General features: G+C 43.5%; 2 protein-coding genes and 1 long non-coding RNA gene across 3 annotated transcripts; all 3 read left to right on the forward strand.

The window, feature by feature from the left end:
• Nucleotides 1–4,529: 4,529 nt before the first annotated feature.
• LOC124684546 (UDP-glucose 4-epimerase 2) lies at nt 4,530–10,063 on the forward strand. Its single transcript, XM_047218837.1, has 9 exons — nt 4,530–4,746; nt 6,768–6,817; nt 6,937–7,072; nt 7,727–7,828; nt 7,921–8,148; nt 8,685–8,766; nt 8,977–9,059; nt 9,392–9,483; nt 9,571–10,063. Exons 1-9 carry the CDS (start codon nt 4,531–4,533, stop codon nt 9,764–9,766), a joined length of 1,185 nt encoding a protein of 394 aa, XP_047074793.1. The 5' UTR covers nt 4,530; the 3' UTR covers nt 9,767–10,063.
• Nucleotides 10,064–16,841: 6,778 nt separating this feature from the next.
• Nucleotides 16,842–18,010, forward strand: LOC124653293 (dnaJ homolog subfamily B member 1-like). Its single transcript, XM_047192365.1, has 3 exons — nt 16,842–17,009; nt 17,112–17,455; nt 17,539–18,010. The coding sequence occupies exons 1-3, from the start codon at nt 16,842–16,844 to the stop codon at nt 18,008–18,010; spliced, it is 984 nt and encodes a 327-aa protein (XP_047048321.1).
• A 7,933-nt stretch (nt 18,011–25,943) lies between these two features.
• On the forward strand, nt 25,944–27,258 carry LOC124682713. Its single transcript, XR_006996390.1, has 3 exons — nt 25,944–25,996; nt 26,084–26,864; nt 26,951–27,258. It is a non-coding gene; the product is annotated as an uncharacterized LOC124682713 (long non-coding RNA).
• Nucleotides 27,259–27,629: the final 371 nt, after the last annotated feature.

Raw genomic sequence — 27,629 nt, forward strand, 5'->3', positions numbered from 1 at the left:
TTGTAGTGGGAGCAAATTCAACAAAGTAGCTATCATTATTATTCTCATCAAGTGTAGGAGGCATAGTATAATCATAACAAAATTTACTCTCCATAGTAGGCGGCACCAAAAGACCACTATCATTATAATCATCATAAATAGGAGGTAAAGTATCATCAAAGAAAATTTTCTCCTCAATGCTTGGGGGACTAAAAATATCATGCTCATCAAAACCAGCTTCCCCAAGCTTAGAACTTTCTATATCATTATCAACAATGGTGTTCAAAGCGTTCATACTAATATTACTACTAGCATGCAAATAAGATTCCATATGTTTTTTAATTTTCGCATTAAACCATTCATGTCTTGACTCAGGAAATAGTACAAAAAGCTCACAGATGTTTTCCATTATGCCTTACTAGTGAAAAATAAAAACAAGAAACAAAAAGATGCAATTGCAGGATCTAAAGGAAATAGCTTCGAGCACACACACAACGGCAACGAGAAAAGTACTTAGTTACCGGGACCGGAGTATGAGTGCCTTTTACCTTTCCTCCCCGGCAACGGCGCCGAGAAAAGTGCTTGATTTCTACGGGTGCTTCTATTCTTGTAGACGAGTGTTGGGCTTCCAAGAGCGAGAGGTTTGTAGAACAGCGAGCAAGTTTCCCTTAAGTGGATCACCCAAGGTTTATCGAACTCGGGGAGGAAGAGGTCAAAGATATCCCTCTCAAGCAACCACCGCAATCACGATACAAGAAGTCTCTTGTGTCCCCAACACACCTAATACACTTGTCGGATGTATAGGTGCACTAGTTCGGCGAAGAGATAGTGAAATACAAGTAATATGGATGTATATGAGTGGTAATAGCAATCTGAATAAAATATGGCAGCGAGTAAACATGCAACGAACGGTAAATAAATGGAGTTTCGATGCTTAGAAGCAAGGCCTAGGGATCATACTTTCACTAGTGGACACTCTCAACATTGCAATCATAATTGAATATAAATATAAGCACTTCACTATGCTACTTTGAATTACTCTTTGGCAAGATAACGAACACTAATTCATCATGTAGGCAAACCTTAAAGATGTATTCCCAAGTACTAATAAACACCCCACGCTGTCACCTGTGAGCATTCATAGGAGGTACTAACACACCACAATTTCATAGAGACATCCAACTCAAATCATAACTCGGTGAATAAGTATTCACGTGAAATATAGCCTAAGAGACCCACACGGTGCACACACTGTCACCTTTACACACGTGGGACAAGGAGTCTCCGGAGATCACATAATTAAAATCCACTTGAATAGCATAACGACATCTAGATTACAAACTCATCATATGGATCTCAATCATGTAAAGCAGCTCATGAGATCATTGTATTGAAGTACATAGGAGAGAGATGAACCACATAGCTACCGGTACAGCCCTTAGCCTCGAAGGAGAACTACTCCCTCCTCATGGGAGACAGCAGCGTTGATGGAGATGGCGGTGGTGTCGATGGAGATGCCTTCGGGGGCACTTCCCGTCCCGGCGGCGTGCTTGGAACAGAGACTTCTGTCCCCCAAATCTTGGCTTCGCGATGGCGGCGGCTCTGGAAGGTTTCTCGTACCGTGGCTTTTTCGTATCGAGGTTTTAGGTCAGGGACCTTTAAATAGGCGAAGAGGCGGAGTCGAAGGGCTGACGGGGCAGCCACACAGTAGGGGGGCGCGCCCCCCTGGGCCGCGCCGCCCTTTCATCTGGTGGCCATGTGGCCCACCTCTGGTCCTTCCCGGGTGTTCTGAAGCTTCGTGGATTTCTAAGATGCTGGGCGTTGATTTCGTCCGATTCCGAGAATATTTCCTTACTAGGATTTCGAAACCAAAAACAGCAGAAAACGACAAGCGGCCCTTCGGCATCTCGTCAATAGGTTAGTTCCGGAAAACGCATAATAATGACATAAAGTGTGTATAAACATGTGAGTATCATCATAAAAGTAGCATGGAACATAAGAAATTATAGATACGTTTGGGACGTATCAATAGGTGAGACATCTCGATCAGCAAATTTAAACGCTAGATAACACCCGAAAACTCACTTTGTAGCTCGGGCTACACATAGGACGTTTTACAAACAAAATCGAAATCAGTATTTCCAAGTTTCAAAAAATTGTGGAAAAAAATGGCTGTAGGTAATTATGTATTCCACAATTGTGCGAAGTTTCAATCGAAAACTCATTGTAATCACGAAAATAACAAATTCGATAGTTTTGGGGATTTTAAAAATGTGTATTTGTTCACTATTCCCAATTCCATGTAGTTGGGGATTTTTGTATAGACTAGATCACAAAGTATTTTATACTGAAATTTTATAAACTCCACCAACTACATGTAGATTATTTTTGATTTTCTTTGAAACTTCAAAATATGATTTTCAAAATTTTCAGAAAAAAACGAGCTACATTTAGCTTGTCCTATAAAATGCTGCTAACACCCCACTTTAATTCGGTCTCCTCGAAACTCAAATCCAGGTGGGACCGTTGCGTACTGGCAAACCTTGCCGCTCACATTCTTTTGTAAATAAAGGCACTAATATTTTACGGCTGCATAAAATCTTCCGCTCCAATTACGGGACAGGGTGGTGCGGGCTGACAGTCTCCCCACTCCCGAATCCACTTAAGCTCTCACACGACACACCCCATGTGATAATCAATCAGTTCTCCAAGACCTTGACTATGTCTACATTTAATATGTGGCATATTCTATAGTATGTTCTACGAACAGTGTGAATGCATATACATGTGCATGCCAAATGGTGAATTGCACGTCTTCTCCCCATTTTGTTTTTGGGCTGACCGTCGGTCGCCTGAAAAAGGGAGAGAAATCGGTCGTCCTCCGCTCCGTCGGATCAAGATCCGACGTCCAGAATCAATCGTAATGTAACTTTTATGTTTTGCCCCCTAGTTTTTGGAAACTCAACCCGCAGTCCTTCTCTTCCCCAGTTAAACTGAAAAGTTATATCCCTTTGGGCCTGACATACTCAATATTTACAACAAAAATGCCACTCGACGACGGATCTGAGTCATAACGAGTATTACAACAAAATCCTCACCCCGCTTACAAAAAAAATATACTATTACAACAAAATATTCACAACAAAAATTCAAAATGTAAATGTTATAAAAAATGGATAATTAACAACTATTTTTCTACATGTTGGTTTACAACAAAAATTGACAACAATTACAATAAAAAATCAAAAGCTATAACAACAAAAAACATGTGTTCGTGACTATGAAAAATTGGTTAAACAATAACACATTTTCTATATATTTAATTACAGTTAAAATCACCAAGTATTTTACCAAAAATTATAGGCGATTACAACAAAAAAATTATGGCAAACGCCCAGATAAACATTACAACATCTCTTACATGCTTTCTTTATAAATTTTATACGCAATAGTTACAAAACTAACAAACGTATACAACATCTCTACGAAAAAAAGTGTCCATGACTAAAACAATTACACCAAAAATCACAAATAATTATAACAAAAAAGTTATCCGTTTACAACATATCAAGAAACACACATTTTCGTAACATATCACTTAGAAAAATCTTACAAATTATGTCGTGTGAGTTTACAACAAATTTTTATCTAATTGTTACAAATCTGGAAACAACACTGCACATTTCTTTTTTAAAAAAAAGCAACACTCCAGTTTTGGGCAAAAAACCAGACCTATATGGGCCGCGTGGGAGCGAGCGACGACGACCGATCGCTGGCCAGCGATCGGTCACCGGATCGGAAGCGTTTCCCTTTGTTTTTACTTATATATATATATATGTATATGTAAGTTGTGAGTGTAGATGCTATGCGTGCTTCGATCGCCATCCTTGGGCACCGGGGGTCCAGACTCACGCCGGGTGCCAGGGTCCATTGCTCCCACCACGTGACGTACGTAATCAGTGGGTTGGAGGTGTTGCAAATTCTCACACACGAATGGGGGAACGAATGGATGGAAGAGATGCAGGCATAGACGCATTGTGGGGGCCTATGTCATCCTCAGAACAAGCATTCGGATTCCCCGTTGAGTCGCACTCCAAGTTTTTACAAGGTACTGTATATTGTACAGTATATCGCGGGCAGCAGTCCGACGTTCCACCTCCAGGCTCCAGCGCGAAACGACATGAGCATAGCAACAGTACAAACGGCTGTACTGTACGGGCCCCTCCAATGGCGCGAACGAACACGACCCGCAGCAGGTGACCAGCCACGAAACCTACCCACGCGTGGAGACCGACAAATTCCAGCGGCGCCACCGCAGCCGCAGCCTCTGCGCCGTGGGCCCCACCGCCGTCGTGCTGCCCTCTACTAGTAGCACGCGACACAGCTCATACATAGTGCTGCTTCGCTCGCACGCCTAGCTAGCCAGCCACCTCCCCCTGCCCGGACCTCGCTTCCCCATTTCCAAACCCGCAGGCCTCCTTCCTCCTCCACGCGTCCTCCCGCCCGACCAGATCCGCGCGCCGCGCGCTCTCGTCGAGGAGGCGGCTGCTGATGGCGGTGGAGAAGACGGTGGCGGGGGCGGCGGCCGTCAGGACGGTGCTGGTCACGGGCGGGGCCGGCTACATCGGCAGCCACGCCGTGCTGCAGCTGCTCCTAGCCGGCTTCCGCGCCGTCGTCGTCGACAACCTCAACAACTCGTCCGAGCTCGCCGTCCGCCGCGTCGCAGCGCTCGCCGGAGACCACTCGCGGAACCTCTCCTTCCACAAGGTGAGAGGGAACGAACACGCTACCCTAAAAACCTACACTTCTTGGTGAATCCCTTCCCTTCCTATCCCGCAATGCGGTGCATCTGGACGCACCTAGATCTCCGCGGTGTGTCCCGGGGCTACTACGGTTTCCTCCCGCTCCTTTTTTGTTTATTTCTGTTTTTAACACGATCGAGGCTAATTGAGGAGGCACCGCGGTGAAGTGCTAATTGGGTAACACCTCTAGCGGCGTGGTGGTCTGGTGTCTGGAGTGTTTTTGCCTTTTTGGGAACCATGGAGAATTGTTGCATTTTTTGCCTGCAAGGTTATTTCCCCTCTTTTTTGCCTACAAGTTTCATACTATTGTAGATTGGGGTTAGTTATCCAGAAACACAAGGGCTGCCCAAAAAATTGTCTCATAAATTTTCCAGGTTTGTATCTTTTGTTTGCTTGAAATTTTACAAGCACAAAACATTGGGTGTCAATGATTTTATAGTTTATAGTTATGAAACATCATCGTTAACCCTTTCTGATAAACAATGTGGGTAACTTCATGTGTCTTGGCACCGGAGTTTGATCGCTAAGCCGAGTTTGAGTTGCAGCTGTCAAAGTTTGCAGTTAGCTGCAGGAATGGGATTCGTTGAGGACTCGACATACTTGCATCACAGTAGTTAAATTGGTGCTCTTATATCATACCATTGTTTCAGACTGGTTTATTCAATTTTTCCTTGGTGGCACTACCAGCTTTTCACGATTGGCATTGATTCCAGAGTGCTTCTGATTGATTTCGTGTCCTCACTGTCACGATTACAACAGTTGGCTAATTTTAATAAGGAGACAACTGGACATCTAATACCTTCCTTTTCAATTAATAGAATAGATGTCTCTGACTTTTTTTTATAGAATGTCTGAGTTTTTTTAATGCTCATACCTTCCTTAACCTTAGCTCTCTATACATTGGAAGTAAGTGGAATGCCATTACCCATGTAAAAAATCTGGTGCTAATTATAAGTCGGCAAAAATAAATATTTGGCTTTCTCCTTTCATGGTAATGGTAAACTGGTAATTTGTAAGATCCTATTTATATTCTCTAACTATTAGCATACTCACTCGTTGACAGCTGCAAGGTATTTGTAAGGTATTTGCATGCATGTATCATCTCGAAACAGATTTCTGTGTGATTTTGTTGGTTACGCAGAGAAAAGTTTGAGTAATTCAGGTGATTAGAGAATTCTTGATGCTTGACATGGGCTCAAGGTACCCAAGCCTAAAAAACAAGGATATCCTAAGCCTCTCTCATAAGTAAAGCACATCTGAATCCTTTTTTGGGGCATTGTTAATATCAGGTTCTAAAATAAAGAGCAATCGTGCGAATTAAACTAAGTATCATAAGTAGAACTTCGCTCGTAGCAATTAATAACTACTACATTTTCTTAAAGATTCACAAACCTTCCATTTGGTGGACAGTGTAGCACCCCCATGTACAGTACCAGTTTGATCCATTCTGTATCTCTGGATGAAATCAGTGTACATGCTTTATAGATGCAGAAACCCGTACCTTCGTTGTTGTTTGTGTTGGGGTCAATCAGTCAGTGAGATAGTTGGAATCATGTTGCGTATTTGGTGGTAGATGCTCCGTTCATCATTTTATGGTAGTTCATTGTTCTTCTAATTTGCCTGACCGGAGTAAAAAATTCTCTTAGTATGATCTGTATGTAAAAAAAACTGTCTGTTGAAAGTAGTGACAGAAAATCTATTCCACAAACACTTCAGAATAGTCATTTAAAGTTGGACCTCGATTGTTTGGTGGAGTAAGGTACTGCATTCAGAGCAATTTTAATGGTTGTTTGGCAGAGTTATGCCAATGATTCATGCAGCAAAAGCCTATCATCTTGTCATCCAGTTTTGCTTTTCCTATAACATGACATGTGGCTTGTCTGAAACTTCCATTTATTGTTGTCTAATTGTGTGCTATAAAATAGCTTTCAATGTCGTGAACATGAATATAAAATACCAATTTTACTACCTTTTGTGCTTCCGCAGATTGATCTCCGTGACAAGGAAGCACTGGAAAATGTTTTTGCTTCAACAAGGTAAAGCATACTGGTTGGTAGTTATAGTATCTTTGCTTCATATGAATACTTTCCTTATGTGCAAAGGCACTTTCATCGTCATTACTTTCTCTTTACTGTCAAGACTCTTTGCTTTTCAGATTCGATGCTGTTGTTCACTTTGCTGGACTAAAAGCTGTGGGTGAAAGTGTGCAAAAGCCATTGCTTTATTACGACAACAATGTTAATGGCACAGTAAATCTTCTCGAAGTTATGTCTGCTCATGGATGTAAAAAGGTATGTATCTTTTGAGACTTTGTACACATGGATTATAACTCCAACTTAAGTCATTGCTTTGAGAGTGTTCGCCTTGCAGAATTTATATGCTAAGCTGCTTTCTATTAAACAAAAGTTATTGGGTCATTTGTTCATTCTCTAGATTTTGTTGTACCATATGAACTGATGACTAATTCACTAGAACTCCTTAGTAATTGGTACACTATGTTAAGATGTCTCTGGTTGAATTTTTATGTCAGTAGATGATATTTACAGAGTGATGCATCTTTCTAATTCATGCTAATGTCCTGTCACATTGGGTGATGCATCTTTCTAATTAATTCTATTTGACGATGGGTACTGTGTGCACTGGCGGGAGTGTGGACATGCGTTACTTGTCATTTCTCATTAGCAAAATCATCGTGGTTGTATGCTTCTTTGTTATTCTAATTTAATCTGCTCTGCAACCTGTTTTTAATAAACCCTGATTGGACCATCTGGTCCATCTCAAAATTTATTGCTATTGATTTTTGGCACCAGCTGGTCGCTGTATGTGATCACAACATTGAATATTTAGCACTTTGCTGTTTGCAGTAAGCTCTACCTGGTTCGAGAGTTATCTTTGGCACTGACATGATGTATCTTTTTTTTTCTGTATGTGTTCAAATGTTGTAGTTGGTGTTTTCATCGTCAGCTGCAGTTTATGGGTCACCCAAGAACTCACCCTGCACAGAAGAGTTTCCTCTGACTCCAAACAATCCATATGGCAAAACCAAGGTCCCAGGAATGCCAATTTTCTATGTCTGTATCTTGTAGTACATTCATAAGATCACTAAACTGACTGAAAGTTTTAATTTAATGGATTGCAGCTTGTTGTTGAAGATATTTGCCGTGATATCTACCGTACAGATCCAGAATGGAAGATTGTCCTACTTAGGTATTTCAATCCTGTTGGGGCTCATCCGAGTGGATACCTTGGCGAAGACCCATGTGGAATTCCCAATAATCTTATGCCGTATGTTCAGCAAGTTGCAGTTGGCAGGAGGCCAGCTCTGACTATATTGGGGAATGACTATGCAACAGTAGATGGAACTGGGGTAATTATTCTTGCCATGTTGTATGTACAGTTGCTTATCATTTACAACTGCTGTAATTCTATTTATTTATCTGTAGCAGTGCTTTCCCAAGATCTGTTAGCGTCTGCTTTTAGTTGTAGACAACTGCGCAACCCATAAAATAGCTTTATCTAAACCACGTGCCAAAATACTTGAGTTCCAAGAATGAATTGAATCCAAGTTTCTCCTTGAAAGCCACTCATTCAGTTACTGGAGATTTGAAAGGCATCCTTCCAATAGAACATACTCCTTCCACCCCGGAATATAAGATGTTATTACAGCCAATTGTAACCTATATTGGTTGTAATAATATCTTATATTTATATATGTGCACTCTTCGTGATCTGTTCAATACATGTTTCTGTCTGACAATGCAAGTTATCGCTAGCTTCTTATTTCCATAGTCGTTTATAGTGAACATTTTGGGCGATGAAGATGTTTGAGCATGTTGTTATAACTGTGGTTTACGTATATTGTGGAGGTGTTCTGTCCTTAACTACACTTTGCACAATTTGCAGGTTCGAGATTACATTCATGTGGTCGACCTTGCTGATGGACATATTGCTGCACTGCAGAAGCTTTTCGAAAACTCTAGCATAGGTCACACTTCAATCTTGACCTCAGATTTCTGCACAATATTTCAGTTGTGTTCTGCCAGATATATTAAGTCTTTTGTTTATTGTATGTTCCTTGGCCATTGAGTTCTATCTGGTCGAGTCCATTTAAGTTCTTGTACTTCTGGTGGTCATTAGTGTTGTATCTATCTATTAGCTATTTAAATTGTGCCTTAAGTTCTTATACTACTTGCAGGATGTGAAGCATACAACCTTGGAACTGGAAAAGGAACATCAGTGCTAGAGATTGTTCATGCCTTTGAGAAGGCTTCTGGGAAGGTATAGCCTGATACCAGAGAAACATTTCGTGCTGTTAGAACTAGGTTTTCCTACTAGCTAGGTGGATTTATATACCTATGTATGGCATGGGCCAGGGGTATTTTCTAATCAAGGCCACACATATGAAAATTTCATGACACATTAGATGTTCATAGCTAGTTATTCCTACTAGCTAGATTTCCTATGTTTGCCATTCAGGAACTATAGTACAGTACTTTATTACAAAATGCTTCCTCCAACCTGGCCCTTCCTTGCCGTTAAAGCAAGGCTTATATTTATTTGTTTCTTCTGTTACCCTTTATATTTACTTATATTTTATTATACTTTGCTAGAAAATTCCTCTGATCATTGGCCCAAGACGCCCTGGCGATGCAGAGATTCTGTTTTCGTCCACTGCCAAAGCAGAGAGGGACCTGAGCTGGAAGTAAGTCTTACATCAATTGATAATTATGTCATGAGGTCACGATACCTTTCTTGCTTTCTATATCATCCACGCTGTGTCTTCCTCCAGAGCGAAATATGGCATCGACGAGATGTGTAGGGACCAGTGGAACTGGGCTAGCAAGAACCCTAATGGATACGGAGCAGCTGACTCCATCAAGCAAAACGGCCACCGCGGATATGGATCAGCTGACCCCTGCAAACAGAGCGGCCAATACGGATCAACAGGGTCTGCCAAACAAAATGGCAACGGACACCTCCACTGAACAGTGTCAGCTGGCCTGTGGGCTCTCCTTGTACATGCAATGTATCACAGAAATTATCACCTGATACCGACGTAGATCAATTGATTTGAAGGCCAATACAGATCGACATGGTGCTTAGATAATATTCTTCTACCATAGTATATCATCATTGGCTGAAGAATTCCACTTGTGGGTAGAGTTTTTTTTTCCTACTTATGCATCAGTGTTTTTCTTCTTCCAAATCTGTTGTAGGAATGTGGTCATAACCTTCCAGCTGATTGTGTTCTTTCACTGCTAATTGAACTGCATTCTGTTTTATGGACCGCGGAGCTTGATTGGTTTATTAGTATTAATTATTACGAGAAACACTGCTGGGTTGTTGATATATATATATGGTGCCTTACAGTAAAAATGTATCACATGGATGTGATATAGGGATACTGCGTTCTCAGTCTGCAATCTCGAATACAGAGAGATTAGTCATTATCCACCCGTGCACTTGCTTGCTCTTTTCATCCCCGCAGAAATAATGTGCTCTAAAAAGACAACGAGAAAATCGTTCTGCTAATCTGAATAGGGTAAGACTTGTCACTAACACCTTCCCCAGATCCCGTACGTCCTTTAATCTGAATAGGTTGAAAAAGAATATTTGATTTGGTTGCAGGTCTGAAATACTGAGAACACTGCAGTTTACACAAACGGAATGAAACTTGATAAAATATCGGAGTAAATGACAAAAAACTACCACAATTGTGCCATAGATGACGCGGAACTACCAAATGGGACACGATTGTCACATGACTACCATGTTTGGGGCACGGTCGCGACGCGGAGCACTGGTTGAACGGATCAAGCGTGCTAACCATGTTTACGGCAGCCCTGGCCCACCGTCGGAGCCGACGTGGCTACCGATCGACGGACGGCCGTTAGGGCGCGCGTTAGGGCAACTCCTGGTTGACTTTCCCCAAATCGAACAGAAATGGAAGACGGAGGAGGCGGCGGCGGCCGGTTCGGCGACCCGGGCGTGCACGGCGAATCTCCGGCGTATGATGGCATGGAGGGCTTCGTCCCGCCCTCGCCGGTGCTTTGCAGCACGCGTCGCCGGTGCTGCAGCTGACGCCACCAAGCCCACCGCGTCCAGAGTCCGAGAAGTGGTGGACATCTGAGGGCATGACGTCTCAGAATGACCCCATGAGCCATTACCTCTACAATGGTAGCGGGTAAGAGTTCTTTGCCCTCTGTAGACTACCTCTCCGTTCGATTTTGCCCTCTGTAGAGTAATCCCCTGTTCCATTTTGCCCTAGTGTTATTTCTGGCAATAATGTTGGTAGAATGACGATGTAGATTGACTAGAATGTTAATTTGGATAATAGGGAGAAGGCAGAGATGTGGGAGCTCTATTTTCAATTTGATGGAGCAAAATTTGTTCACAAAACTTTACATAGGACAGACATAAGGTTTCTGAAATTGTTGTCCATCATGGAGGAAGAGGGATATGGTCTGTGTGATTCCTTGTATTATGTTAAAAATGAAGGAGTAGGACTGAGTGGATTAGAGCTAGTGGACAGCAACTATAAGGTTGATGAAATGCTAGTGAAGTATGCAAGTACAAAGAAACTGGTTCTCACTGTGATGAAGGACAATAGGAAAAGAGCAATTGTTTTATCACCAATGAAGAGAAAGCATGCAAGCACAATTGACCTTGATCCAGAGGAAGAAGAGCCAATTGCACACCCTTTTCTGAGGCAAGACAGTTCCTTTTGTGATGGTTGGCAGTCACAAATGGATGATCACAACTTTCCTCAGATGCACACACAGGAGAGTGTTAACTGTGAGAAGGGTAAACATGTACTGGATCTAGAGACATGTATGGCAGAAGAAGAAGAAGAGGAATCTGAAGATGAGGATGATAGTTGGCTATATCCAGGCAGATTTGACCCATTAGCTGCAGAGAAGGCAAGAAGAGCTCAGGAAGAGGAAATGCACCAGAGAATTGCTGCTAGGAAGAAGAGGAATGTTGATCCAATGCTTCATTGTGAGGGGGAGAGTGATGTGGAGGATATTTATGACAATGCAACTCAGTGTGATGATATTTCAACAATTGCAGCAGTGAAGAGGCAAGTGAAGAGGCCTGGTCCAACATTGAGATCACATTCTCAAGTAGAGGCGGATGTTATTCCAGATTGGGTTCCTTCGATGATGAGGGTGACAAAGGATTTCCGAAAGAAGAAGAGGATGATGGGTATGAGCCATTGCCTTTTGTGTTAGCAGGGAGGGAGAAAGAGCGAGAGGAAAGATGGCCAAGGAGAGGGTGTGGTATGAGATGATAGTAGACGGAATCCGGAGCAACAATTCATGGTGGGACTTTGCTTCAAAGATGTGTATCAATTCAGGCAAGCTTTGGCTAGACTCCACATTGTGCAGGTCGAGAATTTCCATTACCACGGGAATACACCCGACAGGATCATTGTGTGGTGCAAGGACAAGCAGAAGAAAAATAATGAAGAGAATGTGAAGGAGAAGGAGAAAAAGTGGGACTATCCATTTTATATGACAGCTGCCAAGATAAAAAATGAGGCTACATTTTGCATAAAGAAAATGGAGTTGAAGCACACATGCCCAACAGATCCATCTAGCACTAGGGTTAATGCAAAGTGGCTTAGTGGTACATATGTTACTGAATACAAATCAAACATCAGCACTTCCATCAACACTTTGCAAGACAAAGCACAGAAAGATTTTGGAGTGGATGTTCCCAAGAGGATGGCTTACAGGGCAAGGACCAAGGCAATTGAGATGGTGATGGGTGATCACAAGCAACAATATCACAGACTAAGGGATTATCTCGTAGACCGTTATAGACAAAAACCCCGGTTCCGAGTGCATTGTGACCACTGTCACAGGTCCAACAGATGAGCAGGTTGAAGCAATGAAGAAAGGACAGATGGTGAACATATCTTACAGCCCTAGATTTCATGGATTGTTCTTCTGTGTTAATGCTGCTAGAGAAGGGTTTCTACAGGGCTGCAGACCATTTATTGGTTTGGATGGTTGCTTCATTAAGCTCACCTCTGGAGCTCAAATCCTTACAGCTACTGGCAGAGATGGAAATAACAACATCTATCCAATTGCATGGGGAGTGGTTGCCAAAGAAGATACAGAGAATTGGCAGTGGTTTCTTGAGCAGTTGAAGCAAGCACTTGGTGGAGATCATGGACAGTTTGGGTACTACACTATAATGTCTGACAGGCAAAAGGGATTACTGAAAGCAGTGTCCATTGTGTTCCCTAATTCACCACAGAGGTACTGCGTGAGGCATATATATGCCAATTTTCAGACAGCAGGCTTTAGAGGAGAGGACTTGAAGAAGTGCATGGATAATGCTGCATACTCATACACAAAAGATGGTTTTGATGAAGCAATGGAGGAGATGAAGAAGCAGAGTGAGGAAGCATGGAAATGGTTGAGCAAGATACCAGTGGAGGCATGGGCAAGGTTTGCAATGGACACCAACTGTCAAACAGATTTAGTGGTAAACAATGCTGTCGAGGTATTTAACAAATACATTCTTGATGTCGGGAACAAACCAATAGTGACAATGCTTGTAGGAATATATGATAAATGCATGGTCGGATGGGATGGAAAAAGAGATGGTGCGAGTCAGCTGGATGGGAAATTACACCACATTATGCAGAACTGCTGGAGTTGATGAAGAAGTACTCAAGAAATTGCATCCCTAAGAGGGCAGATAAAGGACTATGGCAAGTGAAAAGTGGGAAAGTTACACATGAGGTCAACATTAGTTGTAGGACATGCTCTTGTAGGAAGTGGCAGCTCACTGGCTTGCCCTGCAACCATGCAGTGAGTGCCATTTATAAGGCTGCTATGTGTCCGGAAGATTTTGTGTCTCCTTTTTTCACAAAAGAAATGTACTTGAAGAGCTACAAGCCCGTATTCAATCCAATGCCGAGCACAACATGGTTGGACTAAGACAGATACAGTTGACATCATGCCACCTGCATTCAAAGATCACTTGAAGGGTAGAAGGGCAGAAAAAAGGAGGAAGGGCAAATTTGAGCCTCCCACACCTAAAGAGACATCAAGAATGTCCACAATTACTTGTAGCAACTGCAACTTACGAGGCCACAAGTACACTAGCTGCTCACAACCTTTGAGGCCTGGCCTAGCTATGAGGAAAAACAATCACAAGGTAATGCACTCGTCAACGAGCACATCATACTTATTTCTACATTGCAATGTCCTAATTTATGCATGACATCTCGCAGGCCAATAGAACAATGCCAACAGCAGATGCTTCTGGGACTAATGTACCTGCTAGTTCTTCTGGGACCAATGTACATCATGTAGCTCCAGGAAATGCTCCACCAAATGCTCCACCAAATGCTTCAAGATCTGCTCCAGGCACAGCTCCAAGGTATACTGCAAGGAATGCTCCAGGAAATGCTGGTTCATCTGCTCAAGGAAATGCTTCTTCATCTGCTCCAGGAAATGCTGGTTCATCTGCTCCAGGAAATGCTGGTTCATCTGCTCCAGGAAATGCTGGAAGATCTGCTCCAGGAAATGCCAGGGGTTTGTCTGGTTATTTCAATGCAGGAGCAAATGCTGGTCCAGGAAGAGATGCATCTGACCCTCCTCTCCAAGGAAGAAATTAGGTCCTTTGTACTGTTGGTCCTGCTAGATCATTTGGATGTGCATGTACCTGACATGGTTAAGACCATTTTGTGATGCCTGTAAACTAAAGGCCATGCCTGATGTGATGCTTATGACCTAAAGGCCATGCCTGTAGATGTTTAAGACCATTTTGTGATGCCTATGTTGTTTAAGACTATGATGTTTCAAACTGTTGCTTAATGCCAAATGTAAAATAGTCCTAAAGGTCTCGACAAAGTCGAAGCGTCAATGTCGAGACCTTTACAAATGTAAAATAACCCTAAAGGTCTCGACAAAGTCGAAGCGTCGATGTCGAGACCTTTCCAACTTTAAAATAACCCTGAAGGTCTCGACAATGCCGAAGCGTCGATGTCGAGACCTTTCCAACTTTAAAATTACCCTAAAGGTCTCGACAATGCCGAAGCGTCGATGTCGAGACCTTTCCAACTTTAAAATTACCCTAAAGGTCTCGACAAAGTCGAAGCCTCGATGTCGAGACCTTTCCAAATGTCAAATAACTCTAAAAAAATTCTCACATAACAGATTCTCCACATAACACATATTTCTAACTCATTATTTCTCCACAAACCAACCATCATTTAGTTCACCATTACAAACCAACCATCATTTGTTCAACATTACAAACCAACACATATTGTTCAACATTACAAACCATAGGGAATTCAATTCAAACATGACAAATAAAATTAAACTGGTACACAAGCTACCTACTCCTCACACATCTCCTTGATCTTCTTCAGCTTTGCCCTGGTGGTTTCCTTGAGCTTAAATAAATCCCCAATTATGTACTCACGCTTTCTCTTCTCTTCTTTCAACTGATCTCTCTCCTTCTCTGCCTTAATTCTCATGCATTTGTGCATATTGCTGCTTGATGCATCCAGTGCCTTCTTCTGCTCTAACTCTGCCCTAGCATCAATCAATCCTTGCTCAGCTTGGGCCTTCAAGGCAAGTATCACTTGCTTCTCCTCCACAATTATCTTCATCTCTTCTTGAGCATTCCTCAGGTCAATGTGCATCTTCTCAATCTCATCTTTCAGCTTGAACCTCTTCTCCATGTTGTCCAGAGCATCATTAACCCTGCCTTGCTTCTCTTGTCCATACAAATCCCACAACTTTGCCAATGATTTCCGAAGTGCAGGTGGCCACTCACCATCTACCCACAGAAGAAAATCACAAGCTGGTTCTCCATCATGCCCTGCACACCCTAAGAACCTCCTCCCTGTCCAAGCAACCATCAAATGCTACAAATCGAGCAGCTACAGCACCATGCTTGCAAGTCACGAGTACTTCCACCATCATCAGCTAAACCGCAGAAATCAGAGTCGTAGGTAGTGTTCACACTCTAGCAGTTCGAAAAAACAAAGAAGAATCAGCCTAAATCCTCCTCAAAATCAAAATTCCCCCAATTCCTAACCCTGCAATTTGCCCAAATTATGACAGCATAAGTAGAGGACTCACATCAGCGCCGAGGGAGCTCTGCTCTGAAGAGGAATCCTCGCCGTCACCCCACGAAACCATGGCCGTCTGTCCCTGCGGCGGCGGAGATCTACGTCGGCGGCGACTGCTTCCAGTGCGACGGAACAGAGAGAAAGGAGAGAGGAAGGAGACGACCCAGCCAACGCCTTAAAACAACAGCCCTAACGCGCGCCCTAAAGGCCGTCCGTCGACTGGTAGCCACGTCAGCTCTGACGGTGGGCCAGGGCTGCCAGAAACATGGTTAGCACGCTTGATCCGTTCAATCAGTGCTCCGCGTCGCGACCGTGCCCCAAACATGGTAGTCATGTGACAATCGTGTCCCATTTGGTAGTTCCGCGTCATCTATGGCACAATTGTGGTAGTTTTTTGTCATTTACTCAAAATATCGTGACATGATCTAAAAGCACCAGATTGACGGCTCTTGCGCAGGAGCCCCCTTGCACGGGAGAATCGCAGCTCCCAGACTCCCAGTCATCATCATACCCATGTAAAAGAGGAGCACATGATGTTTTCTTCTCCTATTCTTTGACATCCTCCAAAAAAAGAAGGGAGAGAACAGAACTGGAAATGCTCCCGATTCCCGTCCTCATTTGGTCAGTGCCTTAATTTGTATTGTGTAAGTAAACAGGGCGCTGCCTTTGTTCAATTCAAATCCTGTTTGGTCGAGTTCCTTGATCAGATGCCAATCAAATGTTGTGCGCTTTCAAGCTACGGAGCCTCGTCTTCCTGTGGCGATCTTTGATGCGAGCATTGGTCTTGTTCATCTCCCATTTCCTCTGGTGATCCGTCCAACCGGACAACCAGCTTGGCAATCGCCATACCCTCTCGTGGTGTTCACATCGATCGACCCGTGCACGTACGCGCGCACAGTCTCTTGCTGATCGGGGATTGATTGTTCTGTCATGCATCTTCATCGTTGTCCACGACGATGGGATCACTGGACTACTACGAGATCCTGAATGTGGACCGGAGCGCGACCGACGATGATCTCCGCAGGGCCTACCGCCGGCTGGCGATGCGGTGGCACCCCGACAAGAACCCCGAAGGGAAGAGCGACGCCGAGGCCAAGTTCAAGGACATCACCGAAGCCTACAACGTGCGTCCGATCCGTTGCTTGCCCTGTCCATGCATTATGAACCAATCTGCATGCGCTTGCAAATGTTTGATCGGCTTTGTTTCTGTGGATCGGATCGAGCAGGTTCTCAGCGACGCCACCAAGAGGGCGGTGTATGACCAGTACGGGGAGGAGGGGCTCAAGGACCCACCGCCGCAGCCAGGCGGTAGCGTCGACGACATCTTTGCCGAGTTCTTTGGAAGCACGCCGTTCACGTACAGCAACAACACGCGCGCCAAGCAACAGCAGCAGCAAACGGCGTGGGACGGCGGTTTCGGCCGGCCTTACGACCAGGGCGTCGGCGCGGGTGCGGCGGCCATGGCGGCGCCGCCGCCGGTGGAGAGCAAGCTGGCGTGCACCCTGGAGGAGCTCTACACGGGCGTCACCAAGAAGATGAAGATCTCCAGGAATGTCGTCGACGCCAGCGGGTAATTAGTTGATTAATCCACACCATGTTGTGTTTAATTAGTTCGGCCGATCGATGCTGAATTTTGGGTACGTGCATGTTTAGGAGGATGAAGACGGAGTCTGAGATTCTGTCGATCGAGGTGAAGCCGGGGTGGAAGAAAGGCACCAAGATCACGTTCCCGGGCAAGGGCAACCAGCAGTGGAACCAGCTCCCCGCCGACCTGGTGTTCGTCGTCGACGAGAGGCCACACGACGTGTACCGCCGTGACGGGAACGACCTGCTGGCTGAGGCCAGGGTTACCCTCGCGGAGGCGCTGGGCGGCACGGTGGTCGTGCTGGCCGCCCTCGACGGCCGCGAGCTGGCGGTGGACGTGGGCGGCGGCGAGGAGGACGGCCCCGTGGTGTGCCCGGGGTACGAGCTGGTGGTGCCGATGGAGGGCATGCCCATCGCCCGTGAGCCCGGACGCCACGGGAGCCTCAGGATCACGTTCGACGTCGCGTTCCCGGACCGGCTAACGCGCCCCGCGCGAGCGCAGATCAAGCGCATCCTGGAACTGGAAGCCGCCGGCGGCTAGGCTGGGCCGCGATCGACATGGATGTGCGTGTGTCTCGCCGGCCACCAGAAAACTACTATCGGTTCCCGCGTTTGTGTACGCGCGCGTGTACATTATTCGTACTACGTCTATTTGCCGTATTTTAGCATGTTCACTGATTTCTCTTGAATTTCTTTCATGTGGGAGTGGCCGGGTGGCCCCGCGCGGCATATCCACGGGTGAAGCCATGATTTGAGTACGGGGTGCGAGCGGTCACGAAGTCTAAATCTATATCTATACCTAGTAATAAAGGGAGAAGCGTTTCCGCGGTTCGGTCCGTATGGTTTCTGTCGTCCGTCGTGGATTTTCTATGTTGCTTCGGTCGTACGTCGGGGTTGTCCATTGCTTCTTTTTTCCATCGTGCGACGAAAACAAGTCGTGGTCGATCATGACCTGCAAGCTCCAGTCTCCCGCTTCCATATATAGATGACTACTACTACTACGACGTGAGATACAGCAGAAGAGATCGGTCCATGAGGAAAACACCCGTTCCGACAAGAGATCGACCACGACGGAAATACGATCGATCGTGGGAATTGATTATTTCAACGTATACCACCGACCGCTGCCGACGGTGACTCTTCCGTCGCCGCGGCCACTGCAAGGCCGCCTTGGTATCCTAACAACCGTCGCCGTCCTGGATAGAAGCGCCGAGCCCGGGGGGGGGGGTGCACTTGCCTGACTGGCCTGTGCGCATATCGCCTTGACGTGGAGGAGCTCCACCGCTTGTTCTAAACCTCCCGGCTGCTGCTCTAAAGATCCCGCTGGAGGCCACGGGTGGAGACCGAACCGCCGAAGTTCAGCACGTTCGGGTGTTAGACTGTATTTATTTTACATCATAGTTTAAGTTCTCTAGATTGGCGTGGTAGATAGCTTTGCCGTTGGAATTTTACGGTTGGAATATCTGAACTAGGAGTGATTGGGCCTTACAATCTGGGCGAGGACGGTGAGGTTGTTCTGAACTTCTACTGAAACTACGGGCAAACCACTACTTGGAGCTTAACCCGTTACACTGGTGCAACTGCCCATACATGAAGCTCCAAGCTCCCAGTGCATCAGTTTCCAGGTCTGCGCAAGATACCAAAGTGGCTATTGTTCTTGCCTCCCCTAGAGGGATCAAAGTTCAAGCTGACTAATGCCGCAGCTTGACTAACCTGCTTAACAAGTCGGCTTTCCACGTTGACTCTGCCCTCTGCGAGCATCAGCGCTGACAAAAAAAAAAACAAAGAGACATCAGGTACTTTCATCATCTCTATAGTTCAAGTATACGTATATGAGTTTGTTGTTTGCATATGCAGATTTCAACAAGATGGAGGCGTCCCTTTTTCTTCTAATTACATTGGCTTCGCCATATCAAATCAGAAAACATGTGCTCTTTTGGGTCCTATTCTTCTCTAAACAATAACTATTGCAGAGTTTTTGGTTTCAAAATATGGATATAAAGAAACTTCTCATTGCTCGTGCGTTCCAAAATATAATAGAAAAGGAGTAGAAGTTGTGCTGGCTTCATTTTAATTGATATTAACAGGTTTCATACTTACTGTTTAAAAATCTGATGCAGGCAAGGCACTTGGATCACAATATATCAAATCATGGATGCCAAAGAAAAGAGAAGGAAAGGAGATAGAGAGCGGTATGCACGGATGAACAATGAAGAAAAGAAAAAAAAAACTGAAAAATCGTCGTGAAGCCTATCATCAAAAGAAAACAAAAGAGCCAAACCAAAGGACGAAAAGGTGCACAGAAGAAGAAAAGGAGAAAATGCTGGAAAAACGTCGTGAAGCCTATCAGCAAAAGAGAATAAACGATCAGGAGCAAAGAAAAAAAAAAGTGCACAAGATAGGCAGAGATATGCAAATATGCATCCAGAAAAAAAGAAAGCTAGAATAGAGTAAGTCAGAGCTAATCGTGAATGGAAACGCGTCACACCATGCAAAGAATCAATTGCAATGGTGAACCCGGCATATATCCCAACAGAACAGGAAATTCTACTGGAAAAACGCCATGAAGCCTATCGGCAAGAGAAAACAAAAGAGCAGGAGCAAAGATATGCAAATATGCATTCAATAAACAAAAAATCTAGAATAGAACATGTCACATCTAATCATGGATTGAAGCGCATCACAAAATGCAAAGAATCAATTGCGATGGTAAACCCAGCATATATCGCAACCGAACTGGAAGTCCATACATCTACCTTAAATGTGAGACAAGGAGAAACACAAACAGTGCTACATCATCGAAATGGAGAGTTCTTGGCAAATCAGAGAAACACTTTATCAAAGTTATTAGTATTTGATATCAATTGGACGCATGATCAGCTTCTGTGATCATTACACATGAGGACGGTGACAATCTCCGGAATTTTCGGGAGCAGCTATGAAGTCGTTTGCTTTTGTATAGATTTTTCATGATTTATTTGGCTCTACAACGCCGTTAACATTATCATCATTACCATCTTTCAAAAATGAGATTTGGCATGCATTATAATGCGCATAAAAAGATGAATCGAAAAAAACTTGCCATTCTTGGCAGTAACACGATCCGACAAGAAAGCGACCCTAATTTGTTGGGCCTTCTTCATTTCTTCAAGAAAAAACTGATTTTTTTATTTTAAACTGATTTGGCTGTAACATTCTCTCTGCCCTCATAACTATTCTATAAAAATCAACCCGTAGCAACGCACGGACAATTTTCCTAGTCAAAATATAAAATCACCATATGTTTGCCCAAAAAACCAATAGTGCTATGTGAATAGAAATGTTCTCAAACATTAAAACTGATAAGCAAACCTATAGTTCTCTGTTTACTTCTTCACAATATATCAATATGTTTTCCTTTATCGAAAAAAGTGAAACTAACTAGGCAATCAATGCGAATATTAGGGCAATACGTATACACATTCTATACTGGGTCCTTGAGGGGGCGCTGTCTCCACCCTTGGGCATATGTCCAAAATTCAAAGAGGATGCGTTCAAAGAGTCAGTGAGTACCGACCATATAAGTTCCACTCCATATCATGAGACCTACTCGCTCCATTCTACCACCACCGTTCCAACGAATAAAACTTTAACTTTTTCCAAAGCCAAACCATATGAAACTTGATCGAGTTTTTACGAAAAGAGATATAAACATTTAAAAATATAATCATTAGATACATCATGAAACATATTTTCATATGATATCTGTACAATAACATATTTGGTGATATATTTATCTAAAAGTTTGATCAAATTTTACTTGGCTTGATTTTTTTTTAGAAAAGGCCTTGTTCAATTGAATGGAGGGAGTAATAGATAAGGTGTCTTTTTTCTTAGAGTCAAGCTAAGTAAATTTTGATTAAACTTTTTTTAAAAATCATCAACAACTAGAATCATATATATACACGTATCATATGAAAATGCATTTTATGATGTATCTAACGATATTGATTTTGTATAAAAATCTATTCTAAAAATATGTTTAAAAATTACGTAATTTGATTTTTTTAAATAAGACTTATTTGTTGAAACAGAGGTAGTACTATCTGAAGGATGGAAGATGATTGAAGCTCGTCCCTCAGCTCCAAGATCCTTCTTTCCGCAACTAGCAGTAGCACATCATATGATGTTGAAATAGAACTTTGGTTATAACAAACCGGGAAAACGAAGGAACCGTACCCTCTCCCTAATACCTATGCACATTACCTGATTGGGGAACCAAATGTGAATATCGGTTTGGTTCCTGCACTCTTAACACCATCATATAAGGAGGAAGGTGCCTATGCCCTATCCACGACTTCACGGATAAGGCATGAATAGTACACTACAAAAGTGTGTCGGCAACATCCACACGTGGGCCAAGAAAAATAGTACCAAGTCAAGAAAAATCAAGAACATGTTAGTCCAAGTTGAATAAGAACTAATGAAAATAAATGGTCCCTAAAAATAACTACTAAAAATTTAAAAGACAAGATCAAAGATAAAGATAAAACAACATTTATCTGGAGACGAATACACTTGGCCTAGTCCACCGTGGACTACTCTCTCTACTTTAAGTCTTTATTAGTAATTTTGTTAAGAATCTCTTGCCTATAAACTTCCAAGTGAGTGGGAGCTCATTCACATCTAACTTGACACAATGAAAGGGTGATGACCGAAATTACAAGACCTTTTTGTGGGAGTTCTAGTTGTTGATCCAACGAGTATCAAACAACTCTAACTGGCATCTAGAAGGTGTTTAGGCAAAACCCTTAGAAGTACGACCCAAGTTGATAAGTGCATCCTCCTTGCGCTTACCTAACATTCTTTAAAAAGAGTTAAGGCCGTTGCAATCCCAGCTTCCTCAGCGTTTGGACGGTGCCGTGGGGCCCGTTGTCGGTGTATTGGCTTCCATTCGGGTCTGGCCCGCTTCTGCATGGTTGCCGCGTGTTCTGTTCAGGCCTGGTTATCTCTTCCGTCGGCGTGGGGTGGAGGTTTGACCGACCATGTTCTTCCCTCTTCGCGTGCTAGATTTCGTCTCGATTCCGGCCGATTCTCCGCTGGTTGATCTTGCCTGCTGCGGTTCCTTTGCTCTTCCGGCGTTTTCTTTCTTTTGCCTGGCGAATCTTGCCTGTTCCTGTGCTAATCACGCTATTGTTTCGGCGATCTAGGTCTGGAGGGGCTGGTTCTTTGGTGGGATCCCTTCGCCTGTTCGTTCGGCCAGCGCGGCCGGCTGGTTTCCCTGAGGTACGTACCTTCCTTCTTCTTGAGATTTTCCTCTTTCTTTTTTGGATGATTTATGTGCGTGCTGCTCTCTGTTCTTTGTAATAAGATATTTTTTCCCCTCTGAGATGCTGCTACGTTTTACTACCTGAGATGTGATTCGTAAAATCGTACTACCTCATGGCATCATTGAAGCGAGAAAAGGCTGATTAAGTTAGGAGTTGTACTGTAGGGGCGGCACCTGTATCGATGTGGTTCCTGTATATGTTTTTCTCTGTACGAAGTTGTTGACCGGCTTAGTTGGATTTGTTTGCTGATCTGCCTGTATTTCCACCCCTAATATAATGCATGCCAGATTCGTGTTTTTATTGTTCATCTGCTACATTCTAAGCTGCCCTAATACAATGCACGTGGGGTAAAGGTGTTGTGCGTTTTAGTTGAAGTGCCTGAAATCGAGCCTGCAGTTACGACCTGTCAGCTAATGTGTGCTTTTATGAAAATAAATATGCTACTTTTCGTTCTGCTGAATTTAGGTTGCAGGCTGGTGATTATGGTTTTGCTATGCTTATCTGGAGAGGTAGGAATCTGGTTTAGCCTGCCTCGCTATGCTTACAAGCTTAGATCGTTTCAGAACATACTTGCAAACGTGGGTGATAAGAATTATCTTGCAGGTGATTTATGTGCGACCGTAGCTATTATCTGTGGGGCATTTTTGTCATGTTATTTGTGTAGCTATTATTCAACTATGGTGACTTGTTTTTCCGTAATTGTAGATGTGATTGGCATAGTGACGGGTGTTTCTTCCCTTGTGAGCATCGATGTGAAGGGACATTCTACTTCTAAGTGCACTCTCTGCCTTACAGATACACGGTTTGTGGTCTCTGTCTCTGTCGTGTTAACATGCTGCTTACTTATATGTGCTGACTATATTTTCCATGCTGCAGGGATACTGCGACAGTTGCACTGTGGGGAAGAAATGTGGAGGCCATAGATTTGGGTCGTTTGATAGAGGATAGTTCTAGAGAGCCTGTGGTTGCTTTAATAATGGGGTGCACCCATAAAAAGCAAGATTGTATGTTCGCATGCCTCTGTTTTTTGTTTCTTTGAGAGTGTTTGAGCTTGTGGATACCGAATTAATAATGTGTTAAATCTGTTTTCCTTGCGGTTGTTATAGCTGTGCTCAAGCTATCTACTAGCTATGGATCTCAGGTTTGCATCAACATGGATATCCCGGATATTGTCGCTTTGCGTGCTAGGTATTGAATCTTTACTTTTCTCACATGTTGTGGTTTCTTTTGATTTTCAATTTACTAGGATCTATCTGTTCTTTGCTTTGTATTGTAGGGGGGTTGGTCGCTGTTGCTGGTTGTTGTTTTATTTTTTTTCTTTTTTTCTCAACTGCGTTTTTTGTTGTTTTTGGTGGAGGTTGAGGAGGGGCTTCGTAGAAGTGATCTCGTGTCCCGGTGTTTTGCTGTTGGGTAATGTGCCCCGTAGACCGCATCCGATAAATCCTGTAGTGTGTTCTGTTTTATGGCTCGCTCTTTTAGATGCGGTTAAAAGAGGTGTATATATATCGGATATGTGGAGATAGGAATAAGATCTATGTTGCGAGGATTAATTTCATAAATTAGAAATTGAACATTGGGCCACTTAGAGAGTCTGTGGGAGCTGTGGCTATTTTTTAGGTAGGTTCTCTATTTTTTTGAGGAATATTGCCTCTTGGTGACGGGCAGTTCTGATTATGTATATTAGTTGCTTGATATTACCTGTTAGTGGATGCTGGTATGATATTTATTGACATTTTGATGCTTTCAATTTTTTTGGTAAGCCATCGTGATCTGATTGGTAATAAGGGTTGTTAAATGTGTGTGCAGTTGGTAAATCCATAAGGTCGTGGAAAAGTTTAGGCTATGTTTCCTTAGCAGTATGCCATATATGGTTTGTTTGTAGTAGGGCGTTATATTATTGTCTATGAAAGAGGTTAGGAAATGCATATATAGTTGGGTCATAGTTAGATTTGCAGAATCTTTTAGGTGCTGCAAATATTTTGAACAAATGAGAGTGTGTTTTACCAGTTTGTTTAATTCATATGTTAGTGGCATTATGTTTCATAGTTAGTAAGGCTTATTGTGAGAGTAGGATGTTTGATGTGTTGTCGAAAAAATTAAGTGAATAGAGTGTGATAAAGTTAGTCCTTGGTGGTTGCTTAGAAAGAAGGATGTGAGCCGCAGTTAGTAAGAATGTTTATTAGTGGCTAGGGTTTTCTCGCATTAAACTACATTTTATCTTGTTACCATATTCGTTTTGTGTTGTCTCGTTTTACGTTTCTTACGAGAATTACTCTTGGTTTCTTTAAAGTGGCATCGGCGTGCATGAGAAGGTTACTATTCTGTGTTTTTTTAGTGGTGTTCCTATAATACAAGATCATCAGATTTTTTTATTTGCAGTTTTTAGTTCGTTACTCTTCTGTTGTCGGTTTGTCATATGCAGGCTGGTAGGATCTCATTATCCAATTGAGCTTATTATGGAAAGGGGCCGGCGATATGAGTCTGACGAGATTCAGGTCGTCACCGTGCCAGAGATGTCTGCTAGGAACCCGCATGTTGCATCGGTATGCAGTTTGTGATCCTGAGTTTGCTCGGTTATGTGCGTTGGGATGTTGATGCCATGTCATTTCTGCAAGGCAAGAGATTTCAGAGCAAGATTGTGATTGATGGTGTCCAGCCTAACAAAGGATGGTGGTTCTTGTCCTGTGATGATTGTAATTGTAAGGCGTATGAGGAAGGATCTGTCTATAGGTGTAACAGAGAAAGGTGTTCTTGCAAGAGTGCAAGCCCAAGGTCAGTGTCCATTGTGACGGATCCATTTCTGTCGCTTCTTTTCGCATGGTATTTTTGATAAAGTTGGTATCATTTTTGGTGTTGTTTTATAGGTTTTGTCTCCCTTTGGTGGCGTCTGGAGACGAGGTTTCGGTAGAGATGGTTTTCTTTGGTGATGTGGCGCGGGATTTAGTTGGCAAACCTGCTGAAGTCCTGGTTGCTGAGAACTGCTCACTGATTTCTAATGTGCCTGCAGAAATAGCTTCTTTAACGGGGAGAAGCTATGCTGTTGATGTCTGTGTGTCTCGGTATTCTTTTCGTACTGAAGATATTGGGTTCCAGGTCCTTAAGTTCTATCCTCCGGGTAGTTCTGTGTTCGTTGGGCTGGAAGCTTCGCTCATAGCTGCTAGAAAAGCACCTCGACGAATCGGGTGATTCCGGTCAAAGTTCTCCCTGCCACAAAATAGGTTCTGTTGCAATCTTGCTTTTCTTAAGTTAATTAGTTTGAGTTTAGTTTCTGATGGATTTGTGCTTACCTGGTGTTGATTCTGAAGGTTCTGGAAATGTCGGGACTCAGGCAGTGTCTGGTGCTTCTGCTGAAGCAGCTGGTGCTTCCGCTGATGATACAGTCTCGCGTACTCCGCCACCTCCAGCTACTGTGGTCTTTGTGTATATGATGGATCTGTTGTTGATTTAGTCTGCTAGCTCATGTCGCTGAGTTTTTTACTCCATCTGAGAAGCATCCGGTTGACATTGAGCAGTGTGAGGATTTGGGTGGTGGTGATTCAGGTTTTCCTCTGGGAAATGCTTCTGAGAAGAAGTGTGTATAATGAAGGGCTATACAAGGCTAAGCCTGATTCAGACAAGATGATAGCCTGAATATGACTTGCCAGCTAGAGAAAATCCCTTTGGGTTTAAGATTAGGAAAACCTATGGGGGGCCCCGACGGTCGGAGACAGATGCTTGGGAAAGTCTGGGTAAAGCGCTAATCCAGGAAATCATGTTGGAAACAGGGTACAATGTAGATGATGTAAACTATCGTTTTGCAATGTGGCTTGTAGCCAGTTTGCTAAGTTGCATCGCATTGCTGGATTGGCGACTCTGATGGCACATTGTGCTCGAGAAAGAGATCGCGAGGCCACCGAGTCATTGAATAAAGTGAGGGAAAAACTTTCGTCTATATGCCTTCGGTATGACGATGTGCTTCCTTTTTCTAAGGTTAAAGAGGCAGGTGATGGTAGTGTGTTATCTGGACGTATGGAAGAGCTGGCCAGGGAGTTGGTGAACCTAGCGCAGGGCGACGACGAACTAGGATTGGACAGTGTGGACTAGGAGGTATATCCTGTGTTTTATCATTCTTCAGATGTTTGTTCTTTTCTCTGTTGTCGACGTTCCTGAGTTTCGATGTTTTGTATTTACAGGTATGTAGATGTTGTCTGTCATAGATGTGTCCAGGTGCTCATGTTTGTGGACGATTGCCAGTGCGCTTTTTTGCACTGGTGTTGGTCTGTTCGTAGGTGTGTTAGATTCAGCCGACTTAAGGGAGGATGCAGGTGTGTTTTGGGGCTGATGGTCGGCTGCGGCAGGTTTGTTGGTGTGTCGTTTAATACACGTGTTTAGTCGCGTGAGGTGTGCTTTTGCCGTTCTGTAATTAGGACGATGTATCGCTTTATGTGGAAGCTGATGCATGGTTTTATGTGGCTTTGTGATTTTCTGCACGCCCTTTTGTGTAATGTATCACTCGTATGTATGCGAGGTATGGCAGAACAAACTGTAGGTTAATGTGGTTTGGTATTTTGCTTGATTTAGAGAGAACTCAGAGTAGTTATGTCCTCTTATCTGGTTTTACACTCTCACCTTCAGTTGAATGATTTGTGCGAAAATAGAAAAATACTATGCGAAGAGGCTTTACTTGATGGGCTGGCTGGTATTTTGCAAGCGTGAGAAGCAGAGAGACAGAGTCCATCAGTTCGTTTTGGTGTTAGTTTCTGCAGAAGGCTGTGGTCTATCCTACCGTTCTTACTGATTTTAGGTGACTATGAAAGGAAGTTGTATAAAGGATTTGCCACAGGTGCTTCGTACAAACGCTTACAGGGATTT

The sequence above is a fragment of the Lolium rigidum genome, chromosome 1, assembly GCF_022539505.1.
Source record: "Lolium rigidum isolate FL_2022 chromosome 1, APGP_CSIRO_Lrig_0.1, whole genome shotgun sequence".
Taxonomy (NCBI): domain Eukaryota; kingdom Viridiplantae; phylum Streptophyta; class Magnoliopsida; order Poales; family Poaceae; genus Lolium; species Lolium rigidum.